This window comes from Choloepus didactylus, chromosome 4, assembly GCF_015220235.1.
Source record: "Choloepus didactylus isolate mChoDid1 chromosome 4, mChoDid1.pri, whole genome shotgun sequence".
Taxonomy (NCBI): Eukaryota; Metazoa; Chordata; class Mammalia; order Pilosa; family Megalonychidae; genus Choloepus; species Choloepus didactylus.
Genome location: NC_051310.1, coordinates 140,996,455 through 141,022,290, shown reverse-complemented (window position 1 = coordinate 141,022,290; position 25,836 = coordinate 140,996,455). Strand labels below are relative to the sequence as shown.

At 38.2% G+C, this 25,836-nt stretch overlaps 1 protein-coding gene, 1 non-coding gene and 1 pseudogene across 6 annotated transcripts in view; 1 reads left to right on the top strand and 2 right to left on the bottom strand.

Moving 5' to 3' along the window:
- Positions 1-10,723: 10,723 nt before the first annotated feature.
- Positions 10,724-12,364, bottom strand: LOC119533379 (annotated as a pseudogene).
- Positions 12,365-13,918: 1,554 nt separating this feature from the next.
- Positions 13,919-14,000, bottom strand: TRNAS-GCU. The gene has a single exon. It is a non-coding gene; the product is annotated as a tRNA-Ser (tRNA).
- A 190-nt stretch (positions 14,001-14,190) lies between these two features.
- Positions 14,191-25,836, top strand: part of KNL1 (kinetochore scaffold 1) — a 91,184-nt gene continuing 79,538 nt past the window's right edge. For 3 of the 5 annotated variants that reach the window (XM_037834301.1, XM_037834304.1, XM_037834300.1), the window contains exons 1-3: positions 14,191-14,451; positions 19,231-19,270; positions 21,222-21,281. In XM_037834301.1, coding sequence (XP_037690229.1) covers positions 14,315-14,451; positions 19,231-19,270; positions 21,222-21,281 — 237 coding nt within the window. In that variant the 5' untranslated portion in view covers positions 14,191-14,314. Of the gene's footprint in view, positions 14,452-18,273; positions 18,327-19,230; positions 19,271-21,221; positions 21,282-25,836 lie in introns of all 5 variants that reach the window. The other 2 variants (XM_037834303.1, XM_037834302.1) reach the window with 1 other exon arrangement.

Below are 25,836 nucleotides of genomic sequence, written 5' to 3'. Positions count from 1 at the left end.
CAGAAAGTACAGTGTTCCCATACACACCCCCCATTTCCTCATTTTTGTTCCCCTTGGGTTTTCTCTGAAATAGTGACTCTCTTCTTCAGTCTCCCACTCCACAACTCCTAAGGTTTGTTTGCTGTCCACATAATTGTGGCATACTACTCCCAAGGGCCTAGGCCAGAGGTCTATTTCACCAGGGATGGAAAAGAGAACTTATACCTGGTATTTTGGAGACTATACTGATATGCGATATATAATAATTTGCAAATGTGACTAACCACTTTAATATGCATTAGTAGATTCAAATACTGCTTGTTTATCATGGAAGAACTGAGGGATCTAAATGCAGCTCATGGCTTTGGTTTTCTAGGTCTAGCATGTCCTCAAATACAAAGCCAGCTTTGTGCCTTAAATTTGCTAACACTTCATTACCATGGTATCTAGACATAAAGTTCTTGAAAATACTTCAGTAATTCAAAGAAACATAAATAATGCAGTTATTCGGGTTCTTTTCCCTTGTAAATTTTCCAACACCCCAAATGTTGAACTTAAGGTAGGTTAAAAATTAAAAAAGAAAAGTCTTATATCTTATCTTAAATGCTAAATCTTCCAGAGTAAGACTTGAGGCAAAATTGTAAGGATTAAGAATTTTAAAGTCTTGTATCATGCATCAGACTGAAATAAAGTCTGCCTCTGTTACTTTCTAAATTATACCAAAATGTTTACTGTTACTCATTGAAAGGAGACAGGATTGGATGTGATCCTTGTGTGAGCACTCAGAAACCATTGTCAAAGAGCTATTTCATTTTTTAAAAGCTAACAAGATTTTTTTCAGGTATCGAATTTCTGTGTCACCCAAGAATTTAAAAATTAGAAACTTGATAATTGAGATGACTTGGTCTTTTTTAATGGTCTGATTTAATCACTAGGTATGCCGTCTGTGCTGGTTTGGATGTATTATGTCCCCCAAAATGCCATATTCCTTAAGGCAATCTTGTGGGGGCAGATGTATTATATCCCCCAAAATGCCATATTCCTTAATGCAGTCTTGTGGGGGCAGATGTATTAGTGTTGATTAGGTTGGAATTTTGGATTAGGTTGTTTTCATGAAGCTGTGATCCACCAAACTGTGGGTAATACCTTTGATTAGATTATTTCTATAGAGGTGTGGCCCCACCCATCCTTGGTTAGTTTACCGGAGCCCTGTAAGAACTCAGACAGAAGGAACTCAGTGTTGCTGCAGCTAAAGGAGACATTTTGGAGATGGCCATTGAAAGCAGACTTTTGCTGACGCTTTGGAGATACTAGCCCAGAGTTTGCCACAAGAAGCTGATGCAGAGACACTTTGGAGAACATCTTTTTTTTTTTTTTTAAATTCAGTTTTATTGAGATATACTCACATACCATACAATCATCCATGGTGTACAATCAACTGTTCACGGTATCATCTTATAGTTGTGCATTCATCACCTCAATCTATTTTTGAACACCTTACACCAGAAAGAATCAGAATAAGAACAAAAAATAAAAATAAAAAAAGAACTCCCAAATCACCACCCCCATCCCACCATATTTTTCATTTAGGTTTTGTCCCCATTTTTCTACTCATCCATCCATACACTGGATAAAGGGAGTGCGATCCACAAGGTTTTCACAGTCACACTGTCACAAGAACACCTTTTTTGAAACGCAACCTAAGAGCGAGCAGATGCCAGACCCGTGCCTTCCGAGCTAACAGAGGTTTTCCAGATGTCAAGGGCCTTTCTTCAGTGAAGGTATACTCATGTTTATGCCTTGGTTTGGACACTTTTATGACTGTAGATCTCTAACTTTGTAACCAAATAAACCCCCTTTATAAAAACCAACCCATTTCTGGTATTTTGCGTAACAGCAGCATTGGCAAACTGGAACACCATCAAAGTTCAGAATAAACGCAGCCTTCATTTATCCATCAGTAACCTATTGGGCATTACTGAAGGAGTTTGATCTAGAATTAATAAAAATAAATCAAAATATTCAGATAAGTATATTCAAGAAAGTTAGAATCTTTGGGAAAGCCAGAGGAGGGGAAATGTGCTCTGTCAATGATTTTTATTTAGCTCAAAGGGAAATATGAAAAAGTTACTAGACCATAGTATCACAGCCAAAACAGGAATTACTGCTTCTAACTCCATGGCATCGTTTGTCATAGCCTCAGTTCTTGCCATCATGCATTAACTTCAGCCCATTAGAGATGTGTTTGACCCAGTCTTACTTCATTCTGGAGATTTCATATGTAAAATAAGACCTTCTCGGGCATTGCTCCTCCTCAATGTGATGAGAAGGAAAGGTGTAACGGGTTGTTGTTGGCTAACTATCCATCACTGTCTTAGCAGAAGATATATAGCATGGGATACACCATCAAGTGTTATTTCCATTTCCCCTAGTCTCTTTGTGATTAAGTATTCATTTTGGCTTTTCTAAGCAAGTTTACTACAGAACCGGATTTCAGTTTTCACTCTACTGATCAACATGAAGAAGTTATTTAAGTTTTCACATGTAGACATTTCCAGAAGCTGTTATAGCAAGGTGGATGTTTGCACGTGAAAGCACGTAGCTGAAGGCATGATTCGAGCAAAGAAAAATGTTTCTGTTAGGGTTGCTGACTCAGAAAAGAATGCATGGATGCACCCTTCAAGCTCTCCAGGCCTTGTCATGGCTGTTTTCCCAGAGGTAGTTCTACAGTGCGGCTACACTTCCAAATGTTAAGGAACAGGCTAAACTCATTTCCATCATTGCCTGCCTCCCAAAAATCAATCTTTGCAAGTCTTGGATCCTGGGATCTGGATTTCTCTTGCAAGAGTTAAGAAACAAAATGTACGCACACCAGAATCGCAGGATTTCAATTCTTCCTTCACATAAGGGCTGCTAACACATAAGGGCCTGTCTGGGCTGCAAACAATCACCAATTGAACACTGTCCAGTTCTTCTAGAGCATCTCACTCTTGCGATAGAATGGGTCTTCCTGAAGCTGGACCTGGGAGAATGAAGACACATTACTGGCACTGAAGTAGTAAAAGATCTGGAATATCTTGGTAATGCATTTGGTTGTGCAGTGATTTTTTCTTGTGGTCCTCCTGTGGTTGAAGGGTCTTGCAATAGTACAGGATAATACCCCTGATGAAGAAACCAGGTGTTGATGGAGAATGGCTTCCTTTGGCTGTGGCTTGTTCTTGAATTTTGGGGGGTAATGGGGATATTCCAAAGTAGCAAGCATCCTGAAAAATCTACATCAAAGCTACTAGAGCTGATAAACAAATTCAGCAAGAGTACAAGATCAACATCCAAAAATCAGTAGTGTTTCTATACTACTGAAAAAAATTTCATTTACAAAGCAACTAAAAGAATCAGAAATCTAGGAATAAATTTAACCAAGGATGTAAAGGACTTATACATGGAAAACTACAAAACATTGCTAAAATAAATTTTAAAAGATCTAAATAAATGGAAGGACATTCCATGCTCATCAATTGGAAGACTAAATATTGTTAAGAAGTCAATTCTACCCAAAGCAATTTACAGATTTGATGCAATCCCAATCAAAATTCCAACAGTCTTCTTTGCAGAAATAGAAAAGCCAATTATTAAATTTATTTGGAAGTGTTAGGGCCCCAAAGAGCCAAAAACATCTTTAAAAACAAGAATGAAGTAGGAGGACTCATACTTCCTGATTTTTAAACTTATTACAAAGCTACAGTTGTCAAAACAGCATGGTACTGGCACAAAGACAGACATATAGACCAATGGAATCAAATTGAGGATTCAGAAATAGACCCTCATATCTATTGCCAGTTGATTTTTGACAAGGCTGCCAAGTCCACTCAATTGGAAAAGAATAGTCTCTTGAACATAGGGTGCTGGTGAAACTGAATATCCATATGCAAAATAATAAAAAGGGATCCCCATCTCACACCACATACAACAATTAACTCACAAACAGATCAAAGACCTAAATATGAGAATGAAGACTATAAAACTCTTAGAAGAAAATGTAGAGAGGCATCTTTAGGACCTTGTGTTAGTCAATGGTTTCTTAGACTTTATACCCAAACCACAAGCAACAAAAGAAAAAAATAGATAAATGAGACCTCATCAAAATTAAAAACTTTTGTGCATCAAAGTATTTCATCATGAAAGTTCAGAGACAACCAGGCTACAGAATGGGAGAAAATATTTGGGAGCCACATATCTGATAAGGGTTTAATATCCAGAATATATAAAGAAATCCTACAACTCACAACAAAAGACAAACAACTCAATTATAAACTGGATGAAAGACTTGAGTTGACATTCCTCAAAAGAAGATACATAGATGGCCAAAACACACATGAACAGATGCTCAACATCATTAGCCATTAGGGAAATACAGATCAAAACCACAATGAGATACCATTTCATACCTATTAGAATGGCTAGTATTAAAAAAAAAAAAGAAGGAAAGAACAAGGGTTGGAGAGGATGTGGAGAAATAGGAACACTTATTCATTGTTGGTGGGAATGTAAAATGGTATAACCACTGTGGAAACAGTTTGGTGGTTTCACAGAAAATTAAATATAGAATTACCATATGACCCAGCTATCCCACTTCTAGGTATTTACTCAGAATCAAAAGCAGGGACTTGAAATGATATTTGCCCACTGATGTTCTTAGTAGCATGGTTCACAATTGCTAAAAGATGGAAGAAACCATCATTAGATGGTTGTGTCCATTAACAGATGAATGAATAAGCAAAACATGGTGTATACATATAATGGAATATTATGCAATTGTGAAAAGGAACAAAGTTTGGATACATTGCAGCAATGTGGATGAACCTTGAAGACATCATGTTGCCAGAAATAAGTCAGACACAAAAGGACAAATATTGTATGATCTCACTGATATGAAATAATTAGAATAAGAAAATTCATAGAGTCAGAAACTAGAATACACATTACCAGGGGCTGGAGTGGGGATAAGGAATAGAAAGTTAATACAGATTGGTACAGAAATTCTGTTTGGGGTGATGGAAACACTTTGGTAATGAATGATGGTGATGGTAGCACAACACTGTGAATGTAATTAATAGCACTGAATTATATATCTGAATGTGGTAAAGGGGGAAGTTTTATGATGAATATATGTTACTAAAATAAAAATTTAAAAAAAGAGAATGACAATGGCACTAAATGCAATACATGATCCTGGACTGGAACTAATAATAGAGGAGAAAGGCTCAAAAGGACATTATTGGGACATAAGAAAAAACTGAAATATAGACTGTAATCTTTATATCAATGTTAAATTGCTTGAACTTGATAACTGTACTTAAGGTGGTTGTATAAGTGAATACTTGTGTTCTAAGGATATGTATATAGAAGTATTAAGTGTTTAAGGAGCACAATGTCTAAAACCTACACTCAAATGTTCAGAAAATAGATAGATAGATAGATAGATGGATGGATGGATGGACGGACAGACAGACAGATGGATGGACAGACGGACGGACGGGCGGTCAGACAGATGGATAGGTAGATGGATAGATAGTACGACATGGCAAAATGTTGAAAGTTGGTGGATTTGGATATCTGGGTGGAGGTTGTGTGGGGGTTCTCTGTGTGAGTTTAGTATTATTTTTGTAACTATCCTGTAAATTTGGAATTATTTCAAAACTGAAAGTGAAAAAAAAGTAGTAATCATTTCTGTAGAAATACTTACACTGTTCAAGTCCTGCAGTTGCAATGCTCCAGTAGATGGCACCTCTTAACATTTTTACTGCCTTAGCTTCTTAAAAATTTCTTTTTTTATTACTACTTCCAAGTACTTTTTTTTTCCCCTGGGCTTTCAAATTAACTGGCACATTGTTGATTCTTTTGATTCCCTTAGAAAAAAGGAAAGTAAGCATAGTTCTTATAATCAGTAGATCAATAGAAATGCAAAAAACTGGGCCTGTCATAAAAAGCTCATTGCAAAGAAACCGCAAGAAAACCACTAAGCATGAAAACTGGTAAAGAACTGAGGAAAGTAAGCTTCCAAAACACTTTTTCTCTTTTTCCCTCTAAACTCTTTCCGTGCTTTGCATTTTCAGTACTTCTACAGTGGAAGATTTTCCCACCCACCTTGTTTTTTTTGTTGTTGTTGTTGTTGTTGTTGTTGTTGTTGTTTTGTTTGGTGGAGTCCAGGCACATTGACAGGGCTTATCAGTTTTCCAAAGGAATTCATAACTGCAATAAGTAGGCAAAATTCAGGAAAATGATGCATCAGCCCTGGCAGCCACAATGGCTACCACCGCCAATCTCTAGAGAGTTGCTGCACTAATGGGCAATGTAAATACTGCCTGGCAAGTTCTGAGGGAAATCCAGGGGGCTACAGGAGCATCTAGGAAGTGTGCAAAGGCCAAGCAAGAGAGATTGCAGGGGCTAGTTGAGGGAAATGTAAGACGGAGCTACAGGCTCAGAAGTTTAGGTGAGGCTTTTGATGAGGAAGACATCCAAACTGAGATCTGAAGGAGGAGCAGGAGCCAGCCAGGCAGATGCTGCATGGGAAATGGGAGGGGACAGGGGCAGGGAAGGGACATGTTCCAGGGAAAGGAGCAGGGACAGCATTTGCAAAGGTACTGGGGAGAGAAAGCAGGGACTAATCCAGGGAAAGGTGAGTCAGTATCTCCAGAGTGCTTTAGAACTGTCCCTCAGGGGCTGCTAACCTTTTTTGTGACATGGACCTTTTTGGCAGTCTGGCAAAGTCTGTGGACCCCTTCTCAGAATACTGTTTTTAAATGCATAAAGTTAAGTATGCTGGAATACAAAAGCAACCAATTATGTTGGAATACAGTTATCAAATATTTTTTTATCTGTGATATAAAAATATATATACTTCTTCACAAATGCGTAACATTACAAGATCTAATGGTAGATCTAATAACTCCCATAATTTTGAGGTGGTGTTGAGCTTAAAGCAATAATGGTGATGTGATATAAAAAAATCTGTGATTTCTATTGGCGACAAACCTTTAGTTATCCAGTATTTATAATCTACAGGCACCACACATTTATTTTATTTAAAAAAATTTTTAATAGACCTTAGTTTTTAGAGCAGTTTTAGGTTTACATAAGAACTATGCAGAAAGTACAGAGTTCCCATATACCCCCTCTTCCCCTTGCACAGTTTCCCCTATTATTTTTTAACATTTTTAATTGTGGAATATAACATATGCAGAAAGGTGATAATTTCAAAGTACAGTTTGACAAGTAGTTATAGAGCAAATTTCAATGTATAGTATGCATTACAATTTCAGTTATTTCCTTCTGACTGTTCTAATACACTAGAAACTAAGAATAAATGTCTATATAATGATTCAGTAGTCATAATCATTTATTGAATCCTAACTTCTCTGTCATAACTCCTCCCTCTCATTTGATCATTGTCTCAATCTTTAGAAATATTTGGGCAATGACCATTCTAACTTCTTCATGTTGAAAATGGGTGTCAAGATTATGGGGTAGTGAAATGCAACTGGTTCATGTTCTGGGAGAGAATAGTACTTCTAAATTTCAGGGCTTATCGGGCATAGGGACAATCTGGAGGTTTTGTTTCTGAAAAATAAACATAGTAAGTAAAACTTTTATAGAGTTATAGATAGAGCCCTGGGTTTCCAGGAATACTCTTGGTTGGGGCTTGGCATACTGTGGCGATTTGCAATATCTGGCTGAAGCTTGCATAAGAGTAACCTCCAGAATGACCCCTCGACTCTATTTGAAATCTCTTAGCCACTGAAACCTTATTTTGTTCCATTTCTTCTCCCCTTTTGGTCAAGAAGGCATTGTCAGTCCCACGATGCCAAGGCCAGGCTCATCCCTGGGAGTCATGCCCCATGTAGGCACCACATATTTTACATGACTTACATCACTTCAACTTTTATTGAAGGAAATGCTAACTTTCAATTCGAGATTAGCGAAAATAAATAAGCAATATTTTCCCCCGACCAAATAACCCTCTGAATTCTATCAATGGAAGGGGGCAGAACCCAGATAGAAACCTTTCCTAAGAGCAGGGTGGAGGATGGATTAGCGAGCAAGACCGAAGACTGGTGTTCCGGGCATCCAAAACCTTCATCCCGGGGAGGTCTCAACACTCCCAGGGACTTGGATCTAAGAAAGAGGAGCTAATGGAGCTGGAGAGCAGGGGTCACACCTTCCACCAGCAGTGCTGCAACCTTGCTTCTGTATATGCCAAGGGCAGAGTTCCAGGGAGGAGCCCGTGCGGTGCAGACAGCCTCACAACCGCAAGGGGATTGGTAAGTTGTGTGTTTATCACTAGCACGGTATAGGATACTGAAGAGCCATCAGAGTCCTGCAGACTTGGATTCCACTGTCCTTTCTGTAATTTAGGAGCTGAATAACCTTGAGCAAATTAATCTTTCAGTTTCCTCATCTGTAAAATGGAATACTAAAATTATCTATCATAATCACAGAGTTATGGTGAGGTAAAAGCGATGTGGTGACTGGAGAAATAAAGGTTGTTAAATGTAAGTTAAATGAATCTGTCTGATGACCTTTCAAGAGGGGAATCTCTCCATTCTGTTTCTGCTTACTGTTCTTCCCTCTCTGATTAAATCTTGAATTTAATCACAAGTATCACATCTTCCTCTCCTCTGGGATAACCACGTTTCAGGTCTTCATTCTCTGGCTTCCAATATATTCCAGTTTCCTAGAGCTGCTGTCATGCAAAAATGCCAGAAATAGATTGGCTTTTTTTTTTTTTTTTGAAAAAGAAAAAAAAATTTAATTAAAAACCAAGTTTACTTATTGTTAAATGATCATTAAAAACACAGTTGTACCCACCCCCTACACCATTAGCAGAACCTCACAGGAGCCAAACCGCAGCTCTTCCCTACTGCCGTGAACCCCCAGTATGGCTGTAGCAGCACAATTATTTCACGTCACATTTAAGAACAAGTTCCAATTTACATAAAGTACAATTGTATATCTTTAAATATTCCACACAAACACACTGACAAAAATGTCATGCACATTTTGTGCATGCACATTGAGACTTAAGTTCTAAACATTGTTTATTGTACCCAGAATACTAGTTGAAATACACTTTCTCTGTGAGGATCAAATGGAATAATGTATTGGAATGTTTTAACACTTGTGAAATACTACCCACATAGTATTATGAAATGCCGTTGAACTGAAAGAAATTTTCCATCATTTTAAGTCTTAAATATAACATTAAAAAATAATACCAGCAGCTTTTATCTGGGTTCCTAAATGTTTGTGACTCAGAGACTGACTGGACCCATCAAGACTCAGGGCAAAGGTAAGTTACTGTACCGTCTTTACAAAGATTTTTTTGTAAATGTGGCCCTTACCCAGTGCAGTCAGATGACAGCTTAAGATGTCAGCCCCTGTTACCTTCAGAGTTTGGGGAATAGTGGTGGGGGAAAGGGGTGGATATGAGGAGGAACAGTTAGGGGAATTGTCATTCATGATTCTGTTATTGTTGTTGTTTTTTTTATCATATAGTCTAGGTGAGAAGCATGCACAGAAGATTATCTCTCAAAAGATTAAAACAAGTTGGAGGTTAAAAGATGGTGTGATGGTTAGGTCCATATGTCAACTTGGCCAGGTGATAGTACCCAGGTGTCTGGTCAAGCAAGCACTGGCCTAACCATTACTGCAAGGACATCTGTGGCTGGTTCACTTCACTTCTTCTTTGGCTAAAAAGTGAAGCATTTCCTGAGGAGTTCATCAGAGTTGCCAGTCCATTCTTGAGGAGTTCATTGAACACGTTCATCGAAGTTGCCATTTTGTTGCCTGAGGAGTTCATCAAACATCTTCATTGGAGTTGCCAGTTTGCTGCTGGCCCTACAGAATCTGGACTTGTGCATACACACAGTTGCATGAGACACTTTTATAAAATCTTATATTTATAGATATCTCTTGTTGATTCTGTTTCCCCAGAGAACCCTAACTAATACAGATGGGAATGTGTAAAACAGTGAATCTTGTGGTGGACAATGTCCGTGATTACCTGTACAAATATTAGAAATTTCTTTCATGAACTAGAACAAATGTATGACACTATAACTTGAAGTTAATAATAGAGGGGTACATAGGGAAAAAATATACCTATTGCAAACTATGTACACAGTTAATAGTATTTTAATATCCTTTCATCAACTAACAAATGTACTATACCAATACTATGAGTGAATATTGGAGGAGGGGTGGTTAGGAGTATGGGTGGATTTGAGTTTTCTTTTTTTGTCTTTATTTATTTTCTGGAGTAATGAAAATGTTCTAAAAATTGTGGATACACAGCTGTATAATGGTACTGTGGGCAAGTGATTGTGCACTTTGGATCTTTGGATAATTGTATGGTACAGGTACAAACTCAATAAAATTAAATTTAAAAAAAAGATTAAAACAAGCTGGGCCTTGGACAGCTACTTAAGAATTTAGTGTTGGGATGATAGTAGCAAATATCAGCTTTTTAAAGGTCCTGCCTAATCAGTTCCCAGGCTGGGAGATCAGGAAGAAAAAAATATTCCATTTTCAACTATGTATGAAAAACAAAGTCTTGCCCAACAAACAGTTGAGTCCTAAAATGCATTCTGTGCAACAGCACCTACTTTTAGCTATGTTCACACAGTAAACCATAAAAACACACTGTCTTGATGGCTACCTCTGGAGGACAGACAGAATGATCCAGTGTCTACTTAGTATAGCCATGGGTGGCTTCTTCAGTCAGCAGGACTTTAGAGATACTTACCGTGTGCCCACAGTCCAGGAAAGACATGCCCAGTGCAATCAACACTGTCAGCCCCAGTAGAAAACAAAGCCCAGATAAGCCATGCTGACCACAGCTGCCACCTCATACAACACCACATGCCCTAGATCCTGGACATAAACCACTATAAAGTACATGTTGACAGAACAGATGATGAGGACCAAGATTCCGCCTGCAATCCTCCAGCCTATTCCATTGGCAAAGTCACTCATTACCGGCCACAAGCTGGTAAATGTGAGGATGGGTATGAGAGCAAAGGGAAGCTGCAAGCTCTGCAGCATATTTAGGAAGTCATTCATCCCCATCAGATGCTTTTATGTCTTGGAAGACAGCAACAAGTAGAGTGAGGATGATGGCAATTCATTGAGTCAGAATCACTTGGGCAAAGCATGACCATTTTAGATTCAGGAATCCTCCATGACAAACGGCCAGAATAAGTTCCTGTCATGGAGGGGCTCTGTCCTGCAGCCAGATCCCCACTGCCCAGATGCAGAGTGCTGCAGGCCCAAAGTGATATCCCAGCACAACTCCCCCTTTGTAGATGTCAACAGTGTTGAGTTATTGTCAGGAAAGAGATGGGTATGGGGACAGCTGCTGGTTTTTATAGATTGCAACTACTTGATCGTTGGTCTTTGTAAAAAGTGCTTCGGCCAAGACTGAGACAACAAAGATGTTGATGATGAAGGAAACAAAGACAGCAGTGCAGGATTCAGTGAAAAAGTACTTAACTGGCTTCTCAAACTTCCTGCTTATTGGCCCAGTTAACTTGTCTGTACTTGACTAAGGCAGAATGCAAATACATGTTGTGTGGCATGATGACAGCTCCCATGATGCCCACAGCCTGCTCGATCTGTGGGGTGTGACAGTCTGAACAGGATGGCACAAATATGTCCTTGAGCACATGGCTCTGGTCAGGTTTCACTCTAACATACTCATATCCAAATGTGAAGGCCATAATGGTGAGGAGAAATCCAAAAAATGCCTAGTTTCCGCAAGCCATATTTGTCCAAAAAGAGAAATAGAAAAGTGTCTGCAGTGGTGATGAGAACTCCACCCCATAGAGGAAACTTCCCATAGACAGGAGATCGATGACAATGGCTTAGCCAATTACTTCTTGCATATCTAATCCAATGATGGCTAATTCCACCACCAGCCATAGTATAATTCGTGGGGCCTTGTGATACTGTTGGTGACACACTTCAGCAAGATGCAGCCCAGTAAACACTCCCAGTCAAGCTGCAAGGTGCTAGAGCAGGAGCCCCAAATAGTGGCCAATAGAAGGGCCCTGAGCAACTTAAATCCAACCACTGCTCCAGACTGCAAATCAGATTTGATGTTTCCTGGATCCAAGTAGGTGAAAGCCTGGTCCCGTGAAAGCTCTGAGTTTATGAAAGCTAAAACAAGAATACTCCTTCTCAAGAATGGGGATCTTCTCATCAGATAGGTGGTGAAGGGCTCCTCTGAGGGCCCCATGGACTGTGGAAGAGAGGAGATACTGCAGGCAGGGTTGATGGCACCAAGACTGGCAGCGTTCCCATGGTCTCCAGAAGCATCATCATCTGGCATCTTCTGCTAAGGACCCTGTGCCAGTTTGGATATATTATGTCCCCCAGAAAAAGCCATGTTCTTTGATGCAACCTTGTGGGGGCAGACATATTAGTGTTGATTAAGTTGGAATCTTTGGATTAGGTTGTTTCCATGGAGGTGCGACCCACCCAACTGAGGTGATAACTCTGATTAGATAATTTCCATGGAGGCGTAGCCACATCCATTCAGCATGGGCCTTGATTACTTTACTAGAACCCTATATAAGAACTCAGACAGAAGGAGCCTGCTGCTGCAACTTACAGAGACATTTTTTTATTCAATTTTATTGAGATATATTCACTTACCATACAATCATTCAAAGTATACAATCAACTGTTCACCATACCATGATATAGTTGTGCATTCATCAACCCAATCTATTTTTCAAACATTTTTCTTATACCAGAAAAAGTGAAAATAAGAATAAAAAATAAAAGTAAAGAAGAACACCCAAAATACCCCCCCCACCTTATTTTTCATTTAGTTTTTTTGTCCCCATTTTTCTGCTCATCCATTCATACACTGGATAAAGTGAGTGTGATCCATAGGCTTTTTGGGGGACATAATATATCCAAACTGTCACAAGATACTACTAAGATTCCACACATTGTCAACAACTTTTTTTTTTAATTGGATAAGTTGTAGGTTTATAGAAAAATCATGCAGAAAGAACAGATTTCTAATATACCTCCCACCTTCCCCACAAAGTTTTCCCTATTATTAAAACTTTGCATTAGTGTGGTAGTTTTGTTAGAATTGATAAAACAATATTACAATTATACTATTAATTATAGTCCATAATTTACATTAGAGTTCACTGGATTGTACAGTTCTATGCTTTAAAAGTATTTTTTATTTTGGTAACATATAACCTAAAATTTCTCATTTTAACCACTTCCACATATACAATGCAGTAGTGTTAATTACTTTCAAAATGTGCCACCATCACCGCCATCGTTACCAAAAAATGCTTAATTAGTACTGAGTTTCTGTTTGGGGTGATGGAAATGTCAATATCTTTTAAATCCTTCCCAATGCACACATCTCATGAGCACCTAAAGCTTGATACGGGCTGGAAGACAAACCTGAACGCTCTGTTCCCGGCAGTAGCTTTCGAAGAGAAACCTGGTATTTCGTAATCAGGACAGGTATTAAAAACTCCGGAATAAAAAAAGAAACATCAACAACAATAAAAACCGGGGTAAGAGCCCCTCAGTCAGTAGCTAGGTTTCTTCAGCATTGGGACCTACAGGAATGGTGATAATGGTGGAATTCCATGCATTGTTTACTACATACAAAAAGAAATTAAACCCAGCAGTTTCCGATTCCTAGACAACGTCTCTTTTCCTCCCTTTTCTTTATCTGTGAAATGAGAATGTTTCAAAAGCTGGCTCTCAAATTTCTCAAAACCGAGATTAATGGTGCTAGAATAAATTGACTACTAAATCATGGCTGGAAAGTTCAACAGCTTCTACTCTGCAGGTACATTTATCCGGTCAAATGTGAGGGCAAAAGAAAAACGACGACCACTTGCGACGAGGATGGGATTCGAACCCACGCGTGCAGAGCACAATGGATTAGCAGTCCATCGCCTTAACCACTCGGCCACCTCGTCCCTCGAAATGATTCTTTCCTGGTAGCTATACAGGGTAATACTAGGGGGATGTGACGTAATATTATGCAGGTCACCATTTTGTACGGAAGCAAAGAACCTGGACCATTTCTATAACAGGCAATCAACAGAAGATGGCCGCTCCCATGAAGTGGGAGTCTGCAATGGGGAGAGGCAAAGGAAAACTGAGTAGAAAATGAGATAAACTCTAGGGAAAGAAAATCAGCATACAAACTGGAAAAGAAGTTTAAAACTCTGAGGAATAGGGTTTTTCCGGAACCCAAGAGGCGGAGCCGACGCATAGAGCGGCTTTGCGCATGCGTGTTAGTAGGCGGTTAGATTTGAATACTTTACTGAGGCTATCCGGGCGTTGTCAGGTGACGAGGAGAGGCGGCTGTGAGCTGCCTTCGCTAGGAGCGCGCGGATCGCGAACGAGTCTGAAGACAATTTTCAAGTAGGTGGGCCGCGGCGGGTAAGAGGAAAGACCCTTTGGTCTTGGGCTCCTGGGTAGGCTTTGGGTCTTCTTTGAGCTCTCTGAAGACCCCGCTAGAGGTGGGGGACGCTCCCGTAGCCAGGCGGCTTCCGAAATGCTGGGCCCACAGTAGGCTCCCTCGCACCCTTTGCTGTCTCTTTCGTTGGTCCCCTCGGCTGCACACTGTGCCGCTTCCCTTTTTCCTAGCACTTCTCCACACACACCTGGGCTCTTCCGGCCGCTTGGGATTGCCTGCCCATCGCCCTCGCCGCGCCCCGGCCCGCCTGCTCCCGGGCTCTTTCTTGCACCCAGCCTCTCTTCCCGGGGGATTGTTCGTATTTCTGACTCAATCTTTTCTTAGCTATAAATGAAAGAATAGCCATAAGTGATTTTATAACTCTTGGTTCGTCATGGTTTATTTACAGTGTTCTGTCTGATCCAAGTGTTTAGCAGATTTCCATTTTCTGCAGCTGTCGTAGCATTAACAAATAAAGCCAATGTTAGTAAGCCACAAATTAGTTTTTTAAAAAAATCTCCCTCTGTCTGTATTCAGAATTAAAGCCCTCCCCTTTTCTTGCTGGCTTTATCTCAATACTAGAGTTTGGGGGGGGGGAGTATTACCGATGGGAATTTTCAACATTAGGCTTTATTAGGCTTTAACTTTGATAAGGGATATGGATAATGACCAAAGCAGAAACTTACCGTAGATATTAAAATGGAAATTTTCACTGGATCAGTCCAATTTCTCAGATATTTATTGGGTTCCTTGTTTTGTGCAAGGGCTGAGAGTGGCTGATTCAGAGAGTAATACGTACGTCCCTACCTTAGAGGAGTTTACAATCCAGAAAGCGAAGTAATTAATATACCCAACTAGCTGTAATACAAGACTAAAGGTAAAGGAGTATAGGACATCCCAAAGCATGGGAGCAGAGAGAAGGGAGAGTTTATTTGATGCTTTTGGCAACTAAAGACTTGAAAAAGGCTTCATGGGGAAGGTGGCATTTGAGGTGGAACTTGAAGGTATGATTTACAGAAATGGGGGTTAATGTATTGTAAGGTTTTGGTAATTGTAGGTTGGGTTCAAAACAGTGTAATCCTTGCTGTGTGAATGGCTGGAAATGTTTAAAAGATGACAGATGTAACTCAAGTAAAAATGTTTGAAGTAGTAGTATTAATGATACGTTTGATGCTAAATAAGACTATGGAAAATACTGACACTAGGTATTGATAGTAAGATAGTGCTGTCCAATAGAACTTTCTCTGATAATGGAAGTGTTTTTTTTTTGTTTTTTGTTTTTGTCTGCACTGCCCAAGACAGTGACCATTAGCCACATGTGGCTATTGAGCACTTGAAACGTGTCTATTGTTTCTGAGGAACTGAATTTTAAATTTTATTTCATTTTAGTTAATTTAAATTTAAATAGGTACCTTATTAGACAGCACTGGTCTAGTGCCTATATCAAAGGACACTATGTGGCAAGCAGGGACCAGATCTTGTAGGGCTTTGTAGGTGAAGAGTTTATTCTCAGTATCATGGGAAATCACTGAAAGGTTTTAAGTAGAGGAATGTCTTAAATATAATTTATATGTTAGAAAGATAACTGTCTGTTGTGTGGAGAAAGGACTGAAGAGGAATGAGAATGAAAGCAGGAGCCAAGTGAGGAGACTATTGGAGTGTTGCACATGAGAGATAATGTTGTCTTGAACTATGGTGGTGGCACTGAAAATAGAAGTGAATGAATTTGGGATTTATATTGGAAATAGAACTACTAAGACTCAGTGATGGATTGAACAGAAGTGGAACTAGCTGTCATCTTTGTTTTATTTCTGATCTCAGAGGGAAAGTTGAAAGTTTAACTATTAAGTTGTTATTTGTTGTTTGTTATAGATACTGTTTGTTAGATTAAGAAATTTATCTTCTATTCCTAGTTTGCTGTTTTTGTTTTGTTTTGTTTTGTTTTTAACACAAATCGACGTTAAAGTTCGTCATGCCTTTCTTCATCAGTTGAGATGATCATATGATTTTTTCTGTCAGTATGGTAAATTACAAGGTTGTATTATAAAGTTGATTTTCTAACGTTAAAACCAATTTCATATTTCTGTAATAAAACCTACTTGACCATGTTTCTTTTTTTTTTTCTTTTTAACAAATTGCTGGATTCTCTTTGCTAATATTTTATTTAGAATTTTTATTTTATGGTAGTGAGTGAGCATGGCTCATAATCTTTCCTTTCTTACACTGTTTTTCTGATTTTGTGTGATGGAGGTAGTTGCAGATAGAGCTTAATTTTCATCTCCCATAGCGGAAAGACAGTTTAATGCCTGAGACTAGAAAAATTTAAAAGTAGCAATACAAATAACTTATCTAGGTTAATGAGGCAAATACAAAAATAATTGTAGGAAAGACAAATTTGCAGTGTGGGGAAGCTGCTGTTTTTTATAACCAATCTTGTAGAATTGACTATATTATATACATATAGAACTTCAAAAATATAAAAGCCAAAATAAAAAAAATTAAAGATTATTTTAAGTACATATGGGTGTTACCTGTGAACAGGAGGTAAATGAAACCTGAAGAATAAAACATCTAGAGGAAGTGATGGACAAAAGGAGGTCACAGATTAAATCCCAGAAGATGGGCATCATCTACATTGGCAGCTAATTAGATACAGTGATACTAAAAAATAAGCAGTTTTATGTCATTCATGTTCATTATGAAGTATTATATATTATATTTCAGTATATTATATTTCAGTTTAGGTTCATTATGAAGTATTGTCTACTAATTTGGCTTTTGCTATGTATGATGAAAGCCAATAAAATAAAATATCTCTTAGGTACCCATTTATTTTACTGCTAAAGGTAAGAATATTGGTTCTACCATTTTTATATGTTATTAATTTAATGTGTGGTGGAAATGTTGATGATATAGGTGAGTCAAAATCTCTAGCTATTCTGTTTTCTGACATCTTAGCCAGGGGTAAGGTTCTAAACTCAATGCATAAAATGAAAATCAAGTTTAGTTAAACTTTTACTTGCAAAGCATTGTAGGGAAGGTATGCTGAAATCTGATATACCACCTCTCTGTAAATCCAGCTAGTTTTCTTCCAGGGTTGGAACAAGTTCCCTGTTTATTCTGTTGAGCATCAGATGAAACATTTAGGACCAGGTTACAAGAAAAGTGTATCTTTAGACATCAAATTTTGGGGTAAGATGTTTATATTTTGAGATGTAGGTAGGAACTAAGGTTATGCTGCTTATTTCTTACTCTTCCTAGGCCAAAAACTCATTGAATGTAATTTCAAGCATAATCAGCTCACTATTTAGAATGTTATTTTTATGTCTTAAAATTTTTTTACTGAGTCTTGTAGTTGAGTTTTCATTATATATATATATATATATATATATATATATATATATATATATAATGCAAATCCATTGTGTTTTGATAACTAATTGACCTCCATTTTGGGACTGAATTATTGTGTAATTCATCAGCTTTTATAAACCAGGCCAAATTTTTTGGTATGAACCAGCAAAGTCCATACCATCCCAATCAGAGCATCAGTGCCTGATTTTATCTCAACATGAGAATTTTCCAAAGGTATTAATTATAACCGAGTGCTTTAAATATCTTAAAATTTCTCATGTTCTATAGCCCATAGTGTGTTTTTTTCCTTCTTTTGTTTGGTCTTCTCTCAAAAAGTAACCCTGAAGTCACAACTGGGCTCTTAATCTCTTTATAGATTATATTTTCTTTTCCTCCTTTGTCACCTTTTTTTTAATATTGTATATTTGTTACAGAAAACGTTTTCTTCAAAAATGGATAGGGTGTGTTCAGAGCCTAATGAAGAAAGGTACGTTCATTCAATGAAGCTAAAAAAATGTTATGCTCTTTATCAAAGAAGGATAATTTTCAAACTAGTAAGACCTATCAGTAATCCCTGAAATCTTTTTTCATTATGTTCCAGGGAAAAGAAACCAAACTTTGGTTTCTTGCTATATCTTTGTAGAAACATAAGATTAAAGGGGACTTTAGAGGCTACCTCTCATCTTTCAATTTAAAGATGAGGAAATTGAGGCCCAGGGAAATGAAATGATTTGTCTAAGATTGGCATCACAAACTGCTGATCTCTTTGCAGTCTACAGAAATAATGTTTTTTGCCTACACAATATTTAAAAATTTTTGAATTAGTTGCCAAAATTTAAAAATCTCAAGATACTAAACAATTAGGTTTTCAGCTCTTCTTTAAAAATCAAGTGTGGCACACTGGACTCATATTCTTGCTAGGCAACAACTAACTGAAGTGAAGTAATGGCTGCAACCTTTAGCATCTCCAGATCATTACAGTCTCAATACTCCCCTTTTAAAAAAATATCTGCCAAATTATCTGCTTGGCCTCTATAAGCATTTGAATTTTCAGTACTTGGTCCAGAGCTAGATTTAAAGCCCATTTATCTTATAATCATACCTCTGAAATGTGATAAGCTATGTTGTAGTGCATTGTTGTTCAAAAGGTAGTCTCGTAGTATACAGTATGTATTTTAAAACTATGACTTCCTGAATTCATAGTCTTGTAATATAAATTCTGAACTTAAAGTCTTGTAATAGAAATTTTGCTTCTCAGAGTAAATTGAAAGTATAATAGTATAATATTATATTACAGTATAAGAACATGTGAAGGGTGTTGTAATGGTGACTTTTGGAAATCCAGTCTTTTACTGATGTGTACATGAAAGTTTGTTCCTTTCGCCTTTCAGTGACAATATAGAGAGACCTGTTCGAAGACGCCATTCCTCGGTAAGAAACAATGAACAATTGTTTGCTTTTATTGAATGATGTCTATATACTCTAGTAATTTTGATTGTGGCATTCCTAGTCCATCCCAACTGACTTTCTATTGCCCTACGGATAAAAACTCAAATATTTAACTTGGTTACACAATTCTGTAAATTTCCTAAAAACCATTGGATTAAACACTTAAAATGGTGAATTTTATGATATGTAAATTATACCTCAATAAAGCTGTTTTAAAGATATATTTAACCTTAATACAGAGCTGTTGCAAGATGCAAAATAATCCAACCCAAACTGATTTAAGCAAGAAGTTTTTTAGCTTATGTAACTGAAAAATCCAAAGGTAGGGATACTTTTAGGCACAATATATTGACTAGAGGTTCCAGTAATTTCACCAGCACTAGGATTTTCTTTTTCTTTTCCTGCTCTGATCTTGCTTCCTCTGGGTAATCTCCTTTATGAGACAGGCTTTCCCTGTGATTCCAGGATTATTGCAGTGCATCTAGGATTCCCTACATGAAGAATAGTGTTTCCTCAAGATAGAAAAACAAAATACTCAGCATTAAATATGTTGGCCCTGATTATCCTGATATGGGTCAATTCCTGAACCACTTTTTTTTTAAAATTAAATTCCGTTTTATTGAAATATATTCACATATCATACAATCATCCATGGTGTACAATCAGCTGTTCACAATACCATCATGTAGTTATGCCTTCATTACCCCAATCTGTTTTTGAACATTTTCCTTACACAAGAAAGAATCAGAATCAGAATAAAAAATAAAAGTAAAAAAGAACACCCAAATCATCCCCCCCATCCTACCCTATTTTTCATTTAGTTTTTTGTCTCCATTTTTCTACTCATCCATCCATGACACTGGATAAAGGGAGTGTGATCTGCAAGGTTTTCATAATCATACTGTCACCCCTTGTAATCTACATTGTTATACAATCATCTTCAAGAGTCAAGGCTACTGGGTTGGAGTTTGATAGTTTCAGGTATTTACTTCTAGCTATTCCAATACATTAAAACCTGAAAAGTGTTATCTATATAGTGCGTAAGAATGTCCACTTGACTGCATTTGAAATGTCTCAGCCACTGAAACTTTATTTCGTTTCATTTTGCATCCCCCTTTTGGTCAAGAAGATGTTCTCGATCCCAAGATGCTGGGTCCAGATTCATCCCTGGGAGTCATATCTTGTGTTGCCAGGGAGATTTACACCCCTGGGAGTCAGGTCCCATGTAGCGGGGGAGGGCAGTGAGTTCCCCTGAGGAGGTGGCTTACTTAGAGAGAGAAGGCCACATCTGAGCAACAAAGAGGCACTCAGGGGGAGACTCTTAGGCACAATTATATATATGCAGGTTTAGCCTCTCCTTTGCAGTAACGAGCCTCATAAGGGCAAGTCCCATGATAGAGGCACATGAAACTGCCAGTCCTCAATGTTTGTGAGAACATCAGCAATAATCCAGGTGAGGAAGTCCAACCCTTCCTTATTTTCCCCCAGCTCCTCAGGGGTCCCCTGCATATATTTTTATTCTCCACCCAAATTACTTTGGGATGTGTCTCTATTTCATGCTAACCTATACAAACCTACCATATCTCACTTCCTATTCATATGAACCAGACATGAGATATCATGTGCAGATTGGTCGAGATAAGTGCTTTAGCATGGAGTTGGGGTGGGAGCTTCACCCAGACTACATGGGATGAAAGTGGCAGAGTGGATCTCCAAAATAATTGGGGAGGTAGGCAAGGAGAAGGGAATACATACCAAATATTTAAACCTGCCATAAGGTATAGCCCTGAGTGGTATGAATTTGAGGAATTTTACAGGTTTTCATAGGAATTTTAGCATCTGTGCCTTTCTAGTCAAGCTATAACTTGAAACAAATTGATTGCCAATAGATTTTTATCAGATTTTTTTGAATAATTCTAACTATTACCTCTAGATTTTGAAACCCCCAAGGAGTCCTCTTCAGGACCTCAGAGGTGGAAATGAAATGGTTCAGGTAAGTCTGTAGTGCAAATGTTTTATAGATGACTGTTTTCAGTGATATTTTTAATAGTCAAGAACTTTATTAGCTATATGAAGACAGAACATTATAAATAATTTCCAATTGAATGTGTACAAGTAAGCATCCTGTGGCCTTCAGGTTAAAATCCAAACACTTTAGCATGGCTGGTATTCATGATTTTTTACCACCTGTTTACTTCTCGAACCTTCTTTCTTGCCACTCTCATGCATGTGTCATGTGGAATTGCTTACTATTCCCCAAACAAGATATGAGCTGTCAAGCTAGCAAACATACATGCTGTTCCCTCTATCTAGAAGGCTAGTCCCTCATTCTTTTGCTCCTCCCCACCCCAACATTTTGTTTAAAAATTTTTCAAGCCTATAGAAAACCAGAAAGAATTTTACAGAGAACACTCATATATACATCACCTAGATTTTACAATTAATGTTTTATCATACTTATTTTATTATAAATCTGTACTCCTTCTTTACTTGGTTAATTCTTATTTGTTCTTCAAGACTTAACTTTGGTATCACTTATTTCAGAAAATCATCCCTTAACATTTTCTGTTGTAATTGTTTACTTCCATCCATGCTAAATTGAGAACTCCTTGCAGTCAGTAACTTTATCATGTGTTTTTGTATTTATAGTTCCTAGTACATGGTTGGCTTTCAGTACATTTTGATGATTGGTGAAATGTATATAGTTTTCCTTCATTGCACTTACCACACTTAGAATTTTGTATTTTGTATTAGTTTTTAACATCTTCCGTACCATTAACCTCATCCTCACTGGAGCAGGGAATTAAGTGTATCTGTTTCTTTTACCACTGTTGCTTTTATCATCACCTGGCCCAAGATCTGATATGTGTATTTGTGTGTATGTTTTGTTTTTTTTTTAATTGAATGAATATTGAATTCAATTGAGTAAATTGAATTTACTCCGAGTAAATGACAGCTTCGACAGGATCTCACCAGTAATCTTGAATCTATTTCCTTCATTTTTTAGATGAGAAATGTGAGAGCCACGTTTTATTTTGTTTTGTTTTTTAATTTTATTTTGAAATAAATTCAAACTTGACAGGAACAGTTGCAAAAACAATACAAACCCCATACACAGAATTCTAGCATACCCCGACCCCCCTCCCCGAATACTCCGATCCACCTAACATCCTGTCACACCATTTCTTTCTTTCCCTCCCTCCCTCCCTATCATCCATCATCTATTGCTCTGTCTTCTGAACATATGAGAGCAAGCTGCACACATCCTTGAACAAACACTATAATTCACATATACATTTTCCATGAACAAGAACATTCTTTTATGCAATCCCATTAAGCGCAGCTAAGAAGTTCAAGAAATTCAACATTGATACAAAGGTTACATTCTATATTTCCTTTTTTTTTTTCTTATGTCCCAGCTGTGTCCTTTTGAGCCTCCTCTCCTCCATCCTCAGATCCCATCCAGGATCATCCTTGGCATTTAATTGTCATTATCTATTTAGACTTTTTCTTTTTTTTTTTTTCAATTGTGGAAACATACACAGCCTAAATCTTCCCATTCCAGCCCCTCCCTAGCATTCCGTTAGTGGGATTAATCACATTTAGAATGTTGTAATGCTATCACCTTCCCACCATCCATTATTAGAAATTTCCCTTCACTCCAGACAGAAACCCTACACTCATTTCTTAACTCCTCATTGCCCCTTCCCTCACTTCCCGTAACCCATACTCTACTTTTCATCTCTATGGTCATATTCTCTGATACTTTCTTTGTGTTTACCGTGGAGCTTAAATTTAACCTCTTAAATCTGTAACAATCTTGTTTTTCTTTGATACCAACTTAACTTCAATAGGATACGTAAACTATGTTCCTATACTCCTCCATTCCCCCACCTTTATGTAGTTCTTGTCAAAAATTACATATTTTACATTGAGTCCAAAACCACTGATTTGTCATTACAGTTTATGTATTTTAGATCCTGTAGGAAGTAAATAGTGGAGTTACAAATCGAAAATACAATAATATTGGTATTTATTTTTACCATGTGATCTTTACTGGAAATCTTTATTTCTTCATGTGGTTTCAGTCATTGTTTAGTGTCTCTTCCTTTCAGCCTGCTCAATTCCCTTTAGCATATCTTATAGGACTGATCTACTGGTGATGAAGTCCCTCAGCTTTTGATTATCTGGGAATGTTTTCATCTCCCCCTCATTTTTACCCTCCCATTGTTTGTGAATTTTCTAAGTCTCTGATGGTTTTTGACTTCTATTTGCATTCCATTGTGATCAGAGAATGTGCTTTGAATAAATTCATTTTTTTTTTAATTTATTTAGGCTTGTTTTATGTCCCAGCCTACGGTCTATTCTGGAGAAGGATCCGTGATCACTAGAGAAGAATGTGTGTCCTGGTGATTTGGGATGTAATGTTCTATATATGTCTGTTAAATTTCTTTATATCTCTCTCTCCTTTCTTTGTTTCTCTGTCAGTAGGGCTCCCTTTAGTATCTGAAGTAGGGCAGGTCTTTTATTAGCAAGATCTCTCAGCATTTGTTTGTCTGTGAAAAATTTAAGCTCTCCCTCAAATTTGAAGGAGAGTTTTGGTGGATAAAGTATTCTTGGTTGGAAATTTTTCTCCCTCAGAATTTTAAATATGTCACGCCACTGCTTTCTTGCCTCCATGGTGACTGCTGAGTAGTCACTACTTAGTCTTATGTTGTTGCCTTTGTATGTGGTGAATTGCTTTTCTCTTGCTGCTTTCAGAACTTGCTCCTTCTCTTCAGTATTTGACAGTCTGATTAGAATATGTCTTGGGGTGGGTTTATTTGGATTTATTCTATTTGGAGTTTGCTGGGCATTTATGATTTGTGTATTTCTGGTGTTTAGAGGATTTCAGAAGTTTTCCCCTACAATTTCTTTGAATACTCTTCCTAGACCTTTACCCTTCTCTTCCCCTTCTGGAACACCAATGAGTCTTATATTTTGATGTTTTATATTCTCTATCATATCCCTGAGGTCCATTTCAATTTTTTCAATTTTTTTCCCCATTCTTTCTTTTGTTCTTTCATTTTCCGTTCTGTCATCTTGCAGGGCACTGATTCATTGTTCATCTTCCTCTAGTCTTGTAATGTGAGTGTCCAGAATCTTGTTAATTTGTTCAACAGTGTCTTTAATTTCCATAAGGTCGTCTATTTTTTTATTTAGTCTTGCAATGTCTTCTTTATGCCCTTCTAGGGTCTTCCTGATGTCCTTTATATCCTGTGCCATGCTCTTCTTCATGTCGTTTATATCCTGTGCCTTGGTCTCGTTGTTTATCTTTAGTTCTTTGATTGGTTGCTCCAAGTACTGTGCCTCCTCTGAGCTTTTGATTTGGGTGCTTGGGCTTGGGTTATCCATATCGTCTGGTTTTTTCTTATGCTTTAAAATTTTCTGTTGTTTTTGGCCTCTGGGTATTTGCTTAACTTGGTAGGGTTCTTTTAGGATTTGTAGACCGATTAAAATCCTTATCTCTCATTTGTCAGATCTGCAGCTTCATGGAGTACACTTTCTCTAACTAACCAGCAGGTGGCATCCGCAAGCCACCTATTCCCCTCAAGCAAGTTCTCCCCCACTTTGTCTTTGTGGTGAGTGAAGGTGAGTCTTGTGGGGTCCAATTGGTGTACCAAGTTTGCATGTATAGTTGGCGTTGCCCGCCCTGTATATGGGGCATGTGTCTGGGCAGTCAGGGAGGCGGGAGCAGCTCTAACAATCAAATCTCCCTGGTGTTCCTGGAGATTCAAAGCTGCTGCAATAGTCTAATCCTCAGTTCAGTCCTGCCACAGTTTGTCTCTGCTTCTGGTCCTCTGTTGAGGGATGACTGTGCTATGTCACAGGTGAGCGCCCTTCCCCCAGAGCGGTTCTGGGCTGCTGGGCTGTGTAGGGAGTCTCCCAGGCTGCTGAAAGGATGGCTGAATGAGGCGTGTTAATTCACACTGCTCCGCCTTCCCAACTCTAGGACAACCAGCTGAGGGTGCAGGGAAGGCTAATGTCCACGCCCAATTTTGTGGTTTGTGCCTTTGTTATTGAAAGCACTTCCCATCACAATGGGTTGTCTGGGGCAGCTCTGGGCTCTGGGGCTGGTGATGGGCAGAAGTGTTCCCTGTCTACCGGGATGATGCTGTGAGAGGACGCCCCCCTTTTCTTGGGAAGTGGTGGTGTTTAGTGAATTTTCTCAGCCACTGGACTTACTGCCTTGTGTCTCAGAGCTCTCTTAGTTCTGTTCTTGTCTTGTCTTGCCTAAATTGCAAGTCTTTGAGGCTTTCTGTATTGGGCTTCTTAGAGTAATTGTTTTATAAAAATAGAAAAAGATTAAAAACAAAAAAACAGGAAAAGGCCCACCTTGCAGATCTAATGGGTTTTTGAAATGCTAAGAGACAAGGCAATTAGGGCCATTAAGGAATGGTCCAGGAGGCAGAGAAACCGGTCTTCTGGTTTTGCATATGAGCCTGACTCTGCCTGAGCTCTGCCCTTCCCCTTTCTATGTTTACCAGAACTCCAGAAAGCCTCCACTT